The following is a 13,994-nucleotide window of genomic DNA, read 5'->3' on the forward strand; positions in this document are numbered from 1 at the left end:
CCCATCACCTGCCCATCCCCCCACCCATCTCCCTTCTGGTAACCATCAGTTTGTTCTCTATAGTTAAGAGTCTGTTTCTTTATTTGCCTTTTACTCATTTGTTTTGTATCTAACATTCCACACATGAGTGAAATCACATATTTGTCTTTCTCTGGAATGACTTATTTCACATAGCATAATACTCTTTACCTCTATCCATGTCATTGCAAATAGCAACATTTCATTCTTTTTTTTTTAATATTTTATTTATTTGACAGAGAGAAATCACAACTAGGCATAGAGGCAGGCAGAGAGAGGAGGAAGCAGGCTCCCTGTGGAGCAGAGAGCCCAATGTGGGGCTCGATCCCAGGACCCTGGGATCATGACCTGAGCCGAAGGCAGAGGCTTTAACCCACTGAGCCACCCAGGCGCCCCCATTTCATTCTTTTTTATGGCTGAGTAATATTCCATTTTACACACACATGCACGCGCGCGCACACACACACACATGCATGACATCTTTATCCATTCATCAATCAGTGGACACTTGGGCTGTTTCCGTAACTTGGCTATTGTAGATAATGCTATTATAAATGTAGGGATGCATATATCCTTTTGAATTAAAATTCCTGTATTTGTTTTTTAAATACATAGTAGTGCAAATGCTGGATCATAGGGTAATTCTATTTTTAACTTTTTGAGGCACTTCCATACTGTTTTCCAAAGTGGCTGCACCTGTTTGCATTCCCACCAACAGTGCACGAGGATTCTCCTTTCTCCACATCCTTGCCAACACTTGTTATTTCTTGTGTTGTTGATTTTAGCCATTCTGATAGGTGTGAGACGATATCTCATTGTAGTTTTGATTTGCAGTTCCCTGATGATGAGCATCTTTTCATGTGTCTGTTGGCCATTCTATATGTCCTCTTTGGAGTAATGTCTGTTCATGTCTTCTGCCTGCTTTTAATTGAAGTTTTTTATTTGGGATTTTTGGTGTTGATTTTTGTAAGCTTTTTTCATATGTTTTGGATACTAACCCTTTATCATATACCTCATTTGCAAATATCTTCTCCCATTCCACAGGTTGCCTTTTTTAGTTTCGTTTATTGTTTCCTTTGCTGTGCAGAAGCTTTTGTTTTAATGAAGTCCTAGTAATTTATTTTTTATTTTGTTTCCCTTGCCTCAGGAGATCTGTCTAGAAAGTAGTTGCTGCCTGTGTTCTCTTCTAGGATTTTGATGGCTTTTGTGTATGGTGTTAGAAAGTAGTCTGGTTTCATTCTTTTGCGTGTTGCTGTCCAGTTTCCTGACACCATTCGCTGAAGAGAGATTCTTTTTCCCATTGTATATTCTTTTCTGTTTTATCATAGATTAATTGACAATATACGATTGTGGATTTGTTTCTGGGTTTTCTATTCTGTTCTGTTGATCTATGTTTCTGTTTTTTTGCCGGTACCATACTGTTTTGATTACTACAGCTTTGTAATATCACTTGAAGTCTGGAAATTCTATGCATCCAGCTTTTTCTTTTCTTTTCTTCAAGGTTGCTTTGGCTATTCTGGGTTTTTTTGTGGGTCCATACAAATTTTAAGATTGTTGGTTCTAGTTCTGTGAAAATTGCTTTTGGTATTTTGATAAGAATTGGGTTAAATAAGACAGTAAACAACATGTTTTGGAGAGGATGTGGAGAAAGAGGAACGCTCTTACACTGTTGGTGGGAATGCAAGTTGGTACAGCCACTTTGGAAAACAGTGTGGAGATTCCTTAAGAAATTAAAAATAGAGCTTCTCTGTGACCCTGCAATTGCACTATTGTGTATTTACCCCAAAGATACAGATGTAGTGAAAAGAAGGGCCATCTGTACCCCAGTGTTCATAGCAGCAATGGCCACAGTCACCAAACTGGAAAGAACCAAGATGCCTTTCAACAGATGAATGGATAAGGAAGATGTGGTCAATATATACTATGGAGTATTATGCCTCCATCAGAAAGGATGAATACCCAACTTTTGTAGCAACATGAACAGGACTGGAAGAGATTATGATGAGTGAAATGAGTCAGGCAGAGAGAGTCAAATATCATATGGTTTTGCTTATTTGTGGAGCATAAGGAATAACAGAGGACATGGGGAGATGGAGAGGAGAAGGGACTTGGGGAAAATTGGAGGGGGAGACGAATCATGAGACACTGTGGACTCTGAAAAACAATCAGGGTTTTGGAGGGGAGGGGGTGGGAGGTTGGGTGAGCCTGGTGGAGGGTATCATGGAGGGCACGTATTGCATGGAGCACTGGGTGTGGTGCATAAACAATGAATTCTGGAACACTGAAAAGAAATTTAAAAAATAAAAATTTTTTTAAATAAGAAAATTTTTAAAAAGAATTGGGTTAAATATGTACATTGCTTTTGGTAGTGTAGACATTTGTAGACATATAACATATAATGTAGACATATAACAATATTTGTTACTCTAATCCATGAGCATGTCTTTCCATTTCTCTGTGTCATCTTCAATTTCTTTCATCAGTGTTTTATAGTTTTCAGAGTACAGAATACACCTTTGGTTAGGTTTATTCCTAGGTATCTTACTGTTTTCGGAGCAATAATAAATGGGATTGATTCCTTAATTTCCTCTTCTGCTGCTTCATTATTGGTGTATAGAAATGTAACAGATTTCTGTACATTGATTTTGTATCCTGCAACTTTACTGAATTTGTTTATCAGTTCTAGCAGTTTTTTGGTGAAATCTTTCAGGTTTTCAATATATGGTATCAAGCCCTCTGCAAGTAGTGAGTTTTATTTCTTCCTTACTGATTAAATGCCTTTTACTTCTTTTTGTTGCCTAATTGCAATGGGTAGGACTTCCAGTACTATGCTGAATAAAAGTGGTGAGAATGGTCATCCTGTTTCTGACCATACAGGAAAAGCTCTTTTTCCCCATTGAGGGTGATATTAGCTGTGGGTTTTTCATAGGTGGCCTTTATTATATTGAAGTACTTCCCTGAAAAGCTCCTTTGTTGAAGGTTTTTATCATGAATGGATGTTGTACTTTGTCAAGTGCTTTTTCTGAGTATATCGAAATGATCATATGGTTCTTATCCTTTCTTTTATTTATTTGATATATCATGTTGACTCATTTGCAAATATTGAACCACTCTTGCAACCCAGGAATAAATCCCACTTGATCATGGTGAATAAATTTTTTAATGTATTGTTGGATTCAGTTTGCTAATATTTTCTTTTTTTAATTATTTTTATTAACATATAATGTATTATTTGCCCCAGAGGTACAGGTCTATGAATCAGCAGGCTTACACATTTCACAGCACTCACCGTAGCACATGCCCTCCCCGATGTCCCTAACCAAGCCACCCTATCCCTACCCCCTACCCTCCACCAACCCTCAGTTTGTTTTGTGAGATTAAGAGTCTCTTATGGTTTGTCCCCCTCCCAATCCCATCTTTCTTGAGAATTTTTGTTTCTGTGTTCATCAGGGATATTGGCCTGTCATTCTCTTTTTTAGTAGTGTCTTTATCTGCTTTTGGTATCAGGGCGATGCTGTCCTTATAGAATTAATTTGGAAGTTTTCATTCCTTTTCTGTTGTTATGGAATAGTTTGAGAAAAATAGGTATTAACTCTTCTTTAAATGTTTGGTAGAATTTGTCTGCAAGGCCATCTGGTCCTGGACTTTTGTTTATTGGAGTTTTTGATTACTGATTCATTCCTTTGCTCGTTATCAGTCTCTTCAAGTTTTCTGTTTCTTCCTATTTCAGTTCTGGTAGTTTATATGTTTCTAGGAATTTATCTGTTTCTTCTAGGTTGTCAAATTTGTTGGCATATAGTTTTTCATAATATTCTCATAATTGTATTTCTGTGGTGTTGGATGTTATTTCTCCTCTGTTTGTGATTTTATTTATTTGGGTCCTTTTCTTTTCTTCCTGGTAAGTCTGGCTTGAGGTTTATCAATTTTATTCATTTTTTTCAAAGAACCAGCTCCTAGTTTCAAAGACCTGTTCTATTGTTTCTTTTTCTTTTTTTTCTCTTTGTTTCTTTTGTTTGTTTGTTTCTTTTTTGTTCTTTTCTTTTCTTTTTTTTTTTTTTCCTTAGCACAAGTAGGCAGAGCCGCGGCAGGGAGAGGGAGAAGCAGATTCCTCACTGAGCAGGGATCCCAATGCAAGACTCGATCCCAAGACCTTGGGATCATGACCTGAGCTGAAGGCAGCTGCTTAACCGACTGAGCCACCCAGACAGCCCTATTGTTTCTTTATCATTTATTTCTGCTCTAATCTTTATTATTTCCTTCCTTCTCAATCAAGAGTTAGGCACTTAACTGACTGAGCCACTCAGGTGCCCCTTGTGGAAATTTTTAAATCATAAGGAGAATAACTCTAGAAAAACAAACTTGAAAACTTTTTGGAATGAGCAATTTTCTTGAAAAATGCAAATTCCCAAGAAGTAATTTAGGGATCATAGAAAACATGAAAAGACTTAATATCATTGAGAAATTCAATCAGTAGTCAGAAAGATTCTCATTAAAAAAAAAAAGGATGGTTGAACTTCAGAGGCAAGTTTTACCCAACACCAATGCACAAATAACTCTCCCAGAATAATGCCTATTTGATGAAAAACATATATGTGTATGTACATATGTATGATTACATATGTATATGTGCATAAGTATATATATTTTTGTTGAATTCAACTTAACAATGTCTAATTTGGGATTTCTGCATATATGTTTATAAGTGAGATTGGCTTATAATTTTCTTATGTTCTTCTTGTCTAGTCGGTGTCAAAATTATACAAGTCTCAAAGAGAAGCAGAGTACTTTTCCTTTGCACCCTTTGAAGTAATGTATACGGCACAGGAGTTACTAGAGAGCATGAGAAAAATCTATGAACTTCATAAGCCAGTCTTACAAACATATATACAAGAATCTCAAATTAAATATGTTCTTATTGAACACAGCAAGAAAAATAACGTGCATTTATATGCATATACATATATACCTATATATACATCTTTCTTTTTTTTTTTTAAAGATTTTATTTATTTGACAGACAGAAATCTCAAGTAGGCAGAGAGGCAGGCACAGAGAGAGGGGGAGGAAGCAGGCTCCCTGCCGAGCAGAAAGCCCGATGCGGGGCTCCATCCCAGGACCTGGGATCATGACCTGAGCCGAAGGCAGAGGCTTTAACCCACTGAGCCACCCAGGCGCCCCCCTATATATACATCTTAATCGAAGCAGTTTTGTGTGACCATTTCTACATGATATTTTAGTGCAGTATTGATAATATAAAATATTTTGTTTCTATTTGTTTTACAATTAATTTTTCCTTATATCTTAAGCTTATCAGTGCAGTAAGTTTTCAATGTTAAAAAAAAACTTTGTGAAAGAGAAAGCGAGAATTTAGTACTTTTTCTTTCACTCTCCATTACCCAACGTGAATGGCAGAGCTGTGCCCCTGGAGCAGACTAACCGCCCCTTCCACTGAGCCGTCTTTTCCTCCTCCCTGGCTCTTGCAAGGCTGATGGCTGCAGAGCCAACCCAGCAAAGACCATGAGGGAAGTAGTCACAGCACAAGAGCGGCCCCACGAGCAGCCCCTCAGTAACGTGGGTGGTCGTCCTCACAGAGGGCCACGTGACCTGGCATCCATACCTTCCCCTTGTAGCCGCAGTTTCCAGATTTTGCTTGGGAGACCAAGCTGTCCCTGTGCTTCTGATGAGGTGACTTTATCCCAAAGCCCCGGAATTAAATCTCATGGGTCCTAACTCATAAGTTCTGGAGTTTTGCTTGAAGGGGTCAGCATGCCGTCTCCCTCTTTCCTACGGCACTCAGAACTGCTGAAAACAATCCGGCAGCTAGGAGGGAAGAGTCTACCTGAGAATAAAGCCAAATTTGGGAAACACACCCACAAAATGGACAAGGAAAACTCATTTCTAGAGACCTGGGTTAAGATGTGGGTCGGTGAGTCCCTGAGGCTCCTCCTTACTCCCTGTTGGTTACAAAAGCCAGTGCACTGCCTTGAGCTGCTTAAGCTAGTGGAAGCCGGCGGTTCTGGCACAGGCAACGGAAAGGATCCTGCTTCCAACACTACTTGAAATGTAAGCTCTCCACCCATCCCCAGCTCCCTTATTAGTTATCCTTTGGGGTCACTCAGTAGCTCTACCTACTCAGACACAGAATGCTTCTCCTTCACCCTGGACTGTGGTTGGAGTGGGGCACGATTTGGAGCAGTTACGCTGTTCTTGCTTTCTCTTCCCTGAAATGGCCTCTGGTTATCTCTTCCTTCCCTAGCTGGTAGCAGTTGAGACCTTGGGGCTGGGAAGGGGCCCCGAGGAAAGAAGGCGATGACACCATTGTGGCAGTTCCAACACCGCAGCAGGTGACCTCCCTCTTGTCACACAGAGGCACCCTCTGTGTCCTCGTCGCCCTGTTTCCAGGAAAGTGTAAAAAGCGTTTCATGTGTAAATTACATTAAAAACCAGAGAATATCTTCCAGCCACGGTGAAAATAAATTCAACAAACTATTCAAATTTATAGTAATTATCATTGCACAGCTCAGCAGTTTCACCTTAAAAAATACGGACTCTAAGTGGTTACAAGTAAGGTAGAATCAATTTAGTATTAATAAAAAGCCCAGTACATTTCCTTAATAGGAATTATGTCATATTTTTAATCTTATGGGTTTTTTCCTCTCTATTTGCAAGTTCTCACCACCAAATTTTAACCTATTAGTACAATTAAGGGCATGGAGTGGGTGTCATAACCACAAAGTCTGCTTATGATAAACATTATATAGAGTTTACTCATTTCTCTGAAAAATTCAATAGACTTCTACTTTCACAGAATTGCTTATAATCCTCCACCTTAGGGCAGAGGACTCAGGAGGGAGGAGAGGAAATATTAAAAAGAAAAAAGAAAAAAAAGACTATGTTAGATGGAAAGAAGATACACTTTTACTTTGGGAAGCCTGTGGGACTATTCCTTTAAGTAGACCTAATTATGATTGGGATTTGTTTGACTTTGGGTTAATCACCTGCAGTTACTGCAACCAAGGCGAGCCCCAGTTACAAATTAATGATGGGGTCTGCAGAGAGAGGAGACATTCCCGAGTATACACCGAATGGATCGGCATGCCCTGAGGAACAGTCAGAGGAAAAGACGCCACTGGGATATCTAGGATCTGTATTTAATTTGCCTTTCCTGCCGTTAATCTATTTATATAGTTATTCCACGCTGTTTCTGTTGTGCTCTCCTATCTCCTTGGAATGCCACACCCATGCCAGCCTTGGAGGGGCATTAAACTGGTGCTGTGGGAAGGGCATGAGCCGGGCACTTTTTCTAAGGGGACAGAGAGATTCACAATGAATTCGTTTAGACAATAGTGTTTTCGTGTTTTGCGTTTTTTGTGTTTTGTTTTTCTCTTAAACACTACTATATTTCATCAGGGCTTCCTGAAATAGAATGTGATCATCAAGGATCTTATCACTCTTGCTTTTTTGTTGGGCTCAGAGACAAGGACATTTTTTTGCAGCAGTGAAGTGAGGACAGAAGTTGGCTGTTTTCCTCAGAAGCAAGAAAAGTCTTTCCCAGGACTTTCTTGGTACATCGCTTTGTGGCTCAAAATTGGCAATATGACCTCTGTGTTAATAAGAAAATATTAGATTCCCATGTTATTATCTGACAGTAGGTTAATGTGAAAAATACTATATTATGAAAAATGTATTCCACAATATCCTAACAGATGCTGCTAGTATAATAGCCTAATGTAGCAAATGCACCAAATGTGCCTGAGCATGTTTTTGACACTATTTTCATAAGTGATGATATATCCTAATTGAAACTTACTAAAATTATGTTTTCTCCTCCAACTGTCATGAAAACATACCAAACTATGTGTTTTGTGTACCCATGATTTAGGAATATAAGATGTATATTCCTTTTGGCTTTCTCCTCTGTGATTTAGAATTAGATCTGAAAATACGAGATTTTGTCTCTCCGAATACTAGTCCAGGGGGTTAATTCTGTTCCCAGGTATACATTAATTATCCTTAATCACTTATAAAGCCAACCGTAAATGCAAAGATTTGTAGAAAACATTTTTAGACTTTTTTTTAATTTAAAAAATCTACATCTAAAATGTTTTAAATCTAAAAATACATTATAGAAGATAGTGTCATCTTTTTTTTTAAACTTATGGAGATAATTCCCTTAGGAATCTCCAGAGAAAGTTCTAAATATTTCTTTTTATCACCATACATTAATTTGTGTATATATTGTATCCTAGTATTAGGTAATCCCTTCAGTAAGCCTTTTATCTTTTGAGATCCAACACACATTAGAAAAATATGCAAAACAGGGGCGCCTGGGTGGCTCAGTGGATTAGGCCGCTGCCTTCGGCTCAGGTCATGATCTCAGGGTCCTGGGATCGAGCCCCGCATCAGGCTCTCTGCTCTGCAGGGAGCCTGCTTCCTCCTCTCTCTGCCTGCCTCTCTGCCTACTTGTGATCTCTCTCTCTGTCAAATAAATAAATAAAATCTTTAAAAAAAAAAAAAAGAAAAATATGCAAAACAGGGGCACCTGGGTGGCTGTTTGTTAAGCATCTGCCTCAGGTCATAATCCCAGGGTCCTGGGATCAGTCTCACATCCGGCTCCCAGCTCAGCAGGCCGTCTGCTTCTCCCTCTCCGCAGGTCACTTCCCCTGCTTGTGCCTGCTCTCTCTCTCAAATAAATAAATAAAATATTTTTAAAAAAAAAGAAAAAGTATGAAAAACAAATAAAGTACAACCCATGTAACCACAATCCAGGTCAAGAAATAAAACGCTACCAATACCCCCAGACACCCCCATCATGCCCTTCCCAATCACTGTACCTTCTCTCCCCACCCCTAGAGTTAACCACAATTTTGACTTTTACATTGATCCCTTTCTTGCTTGATTTACAGTTTTACCACCTATTCATGCATTTGAAATACTGTGGTTTAGTTCTCTCTCGTCTTTGGGTTTTAGTTTGGGGTTTTTCTGTGGTTGCTTTCTTTGAAATTGACATAAATGGAGTTAATACAGCCAAGTATCCTTTTAGGTTCAACATTTTTCGCTCAAGTCATATCTGTAAATGTAGTTCTAATTAGTTTTCATTGCTGTGGAATGTGTACAGTATCACTGCTGTATTATATGAACTCACCCAAAATTATTTATCCATTCTGCTCTCTGGGGCTCTTGGGAACAAAGCTGCTATGGACATTCTTTTGTATGTCTTTTGATAAACATTGCACATATTTCTGATAAGTATATACTGGCAGGTCATAAGGTATGTGTGTTTTTTAACATTTTTAAAAACCATATTGCTTTACCACCAGAGGGCCCATGCACGTTCCCATTGCTCTGTGTCCTAGTCACACGATTGTTTCAGCCTGGCTGTTGTGTAAGGATACTTACGTACATGCATTTCCATTTCCGTCATTACTAATAAAGTTGAACAACGTTTCATACATTTATTGGCTATTCTGTAAAGTTACTAGTTCAAGTGTCTGGCACTTTTTATATTGTGTTGTCTTTTTCTTATTTGATTTCTAAGTGTTCTTTACATATTCTGGATTTGAGCCGATTACAGTATATGTGTTGTAGACCTCTCTCACACCCAGTTGTTTGCCTTTTCACCATCCTAAAGATTCTGCTGAAGCTCAGAAATTCTTAATTTTAATGTTTTCAGATTCATCAAGCTTTTCTTTCTTTTTTTTTTTAATACTTTATTTATTTATTTGACAGACAGAGATCACAAGTAGACAGAGAGGCAGGCAGAGAGAGGGGGAAGCAGGCTCCCTGCTGAGGAGGGAGCCCCCTGTAGGGCTTAATCTCAGGACGCTGGGATCATGACCTGAGCTGAAGGCAGAGGCTTTAACCCAGTGAGTCACCCAGGTACCTCATCAAGGTTTCCTTTATGATTAATACTTTTCTGTCCCTTTTAGGAAGTCTTTCCCTACCCTAAGATCATGAATATAATCCCCAGTGTTAACCTATGAATTTATCATTTTGCTTTTTATATTTAAATTCAGAATTGACTTCTGGTATGTTTTGAGGTAGGGGTTGATTTTCATTTATTTCTGGATGGACAACCAATTGTCTTAGCATTATTCATTAAAAAGACGATCCTTTCCCCACTGCTTTTGTGGTTCCACCCTTGTTGTAAATTAAGTGTCTGTTACACCTAGGTTAATTTATGGACTTTCTATTCTGTTAGTGTGTTTTACATTGTTTCTGTCACATTGTCTTAAATAATGTAACTTTGTGATAAATTTTGATACTCAGTAGAACAGGGCATTCTACTGTGTTTTTTTTTTTTAATTTCATTATATTTTATTGTGGTAAGAACATTGAACATGATGTCTATTCTTTAACAAATATCTAAGTGTAAAATACAATATAATTAATTACAGGCACACACTGTACAGCAGATCTCTAGAACTTATTCATCTTATATAACTGTAACCATATACTCCTTGAACAGCAACTCCCCATTTTCCCCTACCCCCACCCTTTGGCAGCCAACGTTCTGCTCTCTGCTTCTGGGAGTGTGGCTATTTTAGAGATCTCATATAAGTGGAATCATGCAGTATTTGTCTGTGCCTGGCTTATTTCACTCAGCATCATGTTCCTCCATGTTCAACCATGTTGTCACATATGGCAGGATTTCCTTCTTTTTTAAGGCTGAATAGTACTGCGTTGTATGTATAGACCACGAGCGCTTCGGGATTAGCCTGTCAGGCTCCACAGAGAAACCCGTTGAGATTTCGACTGCTGAGATTTCGACTGTTACTGCATTTAATCCTTGGGCTAGTTTGGAGAGAATGTTACAGAACTGGGCTTTCTGATACATTACTATAGTATATCTGTGTAGCACTTCTCAGTTTACCCCTATTCATAATTTTCTATGTAGAGACCTCAGGTATCATTTGTACATTTATTCCTAGATATTTTATATCTTATGCTCTAATAAAAGCTAATTTAAATTTTTTTTCAATTTTTATTTTAAGTTGGCTCCACACCCAGCACGGGGCTTGAACTCACGACCCTGAGACCTGGAGTCGTACACTCTATCAACTAAGCCAGCCAGACACCCCTAAATGCCGTTTTTGAATAAATTTTATTTTCAGGTTTGTTGCTGATATATAGCAATGTATGGACTTAAAAGTTTTACCTTTGTATGCAGTTGTAATTCATCTGAGGACTTGTTTAGATTTCTTTTGTACCTAATTACATAACCTACACCTAAGTACAGTTTTATCTCCTTCCTTTCCAAATCATTATACATTTTATTTTATTGCATTGCATTGCATTTAGTAAGGCCAGGACTTTCACTAGCTGGAATTGCCACTGCAGTATTGATTAGAAGTAGTAATAGTTGGCACCATTTGTCACATCCCCAATTTCAAAGGGGAAACATTCAAAAAATTTTCTTTTAAGTATGATGTTACACATTGCTAGATTTGGTCTGCCAGTCATTTAATTTAGGGTTTTAAATCGAAGCTCATGAATAAGAAAATTCTGTAATTTTTTTTTTAATAATGTCATCAGGCTTTGGCTAGATTCTTAAAGTAAACAGGAGAGTGTTTCCTCTTTCCCTACTATCTGGAAGAGTGTTCGTAAGACTAGCAGTATTCATTAGAATTCACCAGTGAAGAGGTGCCTGAGTGGCTCAGTGGGTTAAAATTCACCAGTGAAGCCCTCTAGCTGAAGTTCTTTGGTTTTATATTTTGTTTGTTTTGGAAAGATTTTTAATTATGAATTAAATCTCTTCAGTAACCCTGTTCAGATATTCTCTTTCTTCTTGTGTGCATCTTTGCTAGTTGCAGTTTTCTAGGAATCTGTGCATCAGAATTTCAAATGTGTTGGAAGAAAGTTGTTTTTACTATCCTTTTATGTTTTTGTGGTCTATAGCATATGTAGTGATGTCTCCTTTTTCATTCCTGATATTTGTTACTCATACCTTCTCTTCTCTTCTTAAATTGGACTCTCTAACATTTATCTATTTTTATTACTCTCTTCAGATAGTTTGTTTTCATTATCATTTAGTTACCATGAGTATTTCCAAATATATAGGGATTGTTTTCTTTACTAGAAGCTAGTTTTGATTTCTAACTGATTAGAAGACCTATTCTGAATGATTTCTGCCATTTGAAAATCTTTGCTATTTGCTTTATTTTTGTGAATAGTTTTATGAAAATACCACTATGTGCTTGAGAAGATGTGTATTTCATAGTTGTGGGGTATGGTGCTCTACATATTACCATTAGGTCAGTTTTGCTTATTGTGATATTCGAATCTTCTACATATGTACTGTATTTATTTGTCTGGTCTGTTACAGAAAGAAAGTATGCTAAAGTCATTCCCCCATTAGTCAACTAATGGTTGTAGATTTGCCTGTTTCTCTTTCTGGTTCTGGCAATTTCTGCTTTCCATATTTGGAGCCCATGTTACTATATACATGCAAATCGGAGGTATTTTATCTTCCTGGTAAATTGAAAGTTCAAACTGAGTTTACCTCTTCGTCTCTAGTAATGGTTATTGTCTTAAAACTAAACTTGACTTAAAGCTAAACTTAAAGTAAACTTAAAGCTAAACTTAAAACGTATTATTGTAGCTACAATTTTCTTGTGGTTATTATTTGCATGATAAATAATATCCCATCCTTTTCAACTTTCTGTTTCTCGGTGTTCTACATACTGACTTATAAATAGCAGATAGTTTTGTCTTGTTTATTTAATCAGAGTTTACCAATCTTCATCTTTAAAAACACAGTGAAGACATTTACACTTATTGTAATTGAGTCTGAGTCCGTGTCAGTCTTTAAAGGTTATTAAGTCTTTAAACAACAATTTTCCACATTCCCAAAATAGTTCATTAACACCTATGAGTTTAAGAAATTTATCCTCTCTGATTTGTGTACAAATGTGTAGGGATTTATGAAATCTTCTCATAGCCTATTATTTCTTTGACTGCTGTATAATGAAAAGAGAATCCAGGAACTAAAATACACTAAGAACAACATATCTAATTTAGCGCTTTGGGAATTTTGCCTGCAGCTCTTGTCTTTATTGTGATTTACCTAATTCCAATAACACAGCATTAACAATGTATCTCTTAATATATCACTTGTACAAAATACTATAAAGACTTCGTTCTTGATTGCAGGGCTGTGATTCCCAAATGAGCATGTCAGAAATGTCCTGTAGTGAAAGTACATCCTCATGTCAGTCTCTTGAACATGGCTCCGTTCCAGAAATTCTCATTGGCCTGCTTTATAATGCCACCACTGGAAGACTATCAGCTGAAGTGATAAAAGGCAGCCACTTCAAAAATTTGGCAGCAAACAGACCACCCAGTGAGTGAAAAAAAAAATTTTTTAATTCTCATGTTTTCTGCACTTATGGGACTCTCAGTGTTAGGGGCCTCAATCCTGTCATTTAGTCTGAACCGATCAAAATGAAATGGTATAATCATCAGCTAATCTGTTTCATGTTTTCTATTTCCAGTCATTTGGGAAGTAGAAAAATTTGAAATTCAAAGTATTAATTGTAAGGTGACAAGACTTTTAATTTTTCATAGTATCTGCTGAATAAATTATCCCTATCATAGCCATTATCTTCCAATGGTAGAAAAAGTTACAGGATTTTTTTAAAGTTAGCCCTATTCCACATATTCCAGGAATATGAAGAGCTATTGGTATCAACAGAAGAATGATGTGGTGTTTTCAGTCTGCATGCAGTACTATGAACTAATGCAGTAATTCTGTAGTTTTTCTCTTTTCTCCATTAAGAATTTAAGAAGAAACTGTTTCTTCACATTTTTTCTCCTTTAATATTATAAATTAGTACTGCCAGCAGAGTCTTTTCTTAAATGGCTTGGCTTTGCCCTTACCAGGACAAACAAAACAAGGAATAGTTCGATATTTCCCCTAGGTGCGAGGAGAGGAAAGCAAGATGGCATACCTGTGCCCTGGTCTATATGCCTGTCAC

The 13,994-nt window shown here is 37.5% G+C and overlaps 1 protein-coding gene across 3 annotated transcripts in view; it reads left to right on the plus strand.

Annotated features, from left to right (window-relative positions):
* Window positions 1–13,994, plus strand: part of SYT14 (synaptotagmin 14) — a 201,443-nt gene that overhangs the window by 182,482 nt on the left and 4,967 nt on the right. For all 3 annotated transcript variants that reach the window (XM_045982931.1, XM_045982932.1, XM_045982930.1), the window contains one exon: window positions 13,171–13,360. In XM_045982931.1, the coding sequence (XP_045838887.1) occupies window positions 13,171–13,360 (190 nt within the window). The remainder of the gene's footprint in view (window positions 1–13,170; window positions 13,361–13,994) is intronic.

The sequence above is a fragment of the Meles meles genome, chromosome 17 (genome assembly GCF_922984935.1).
Source record: "Meles meles chromosome 17, mMelMel3.1 paternal haplotype, whole genome shotgun sequence".
Lineage (NCBI taxonomy): Eukaryota > Metazoa > Chordata > Mammalia > Carnivora > Mustelidae > Meles > Meles meles.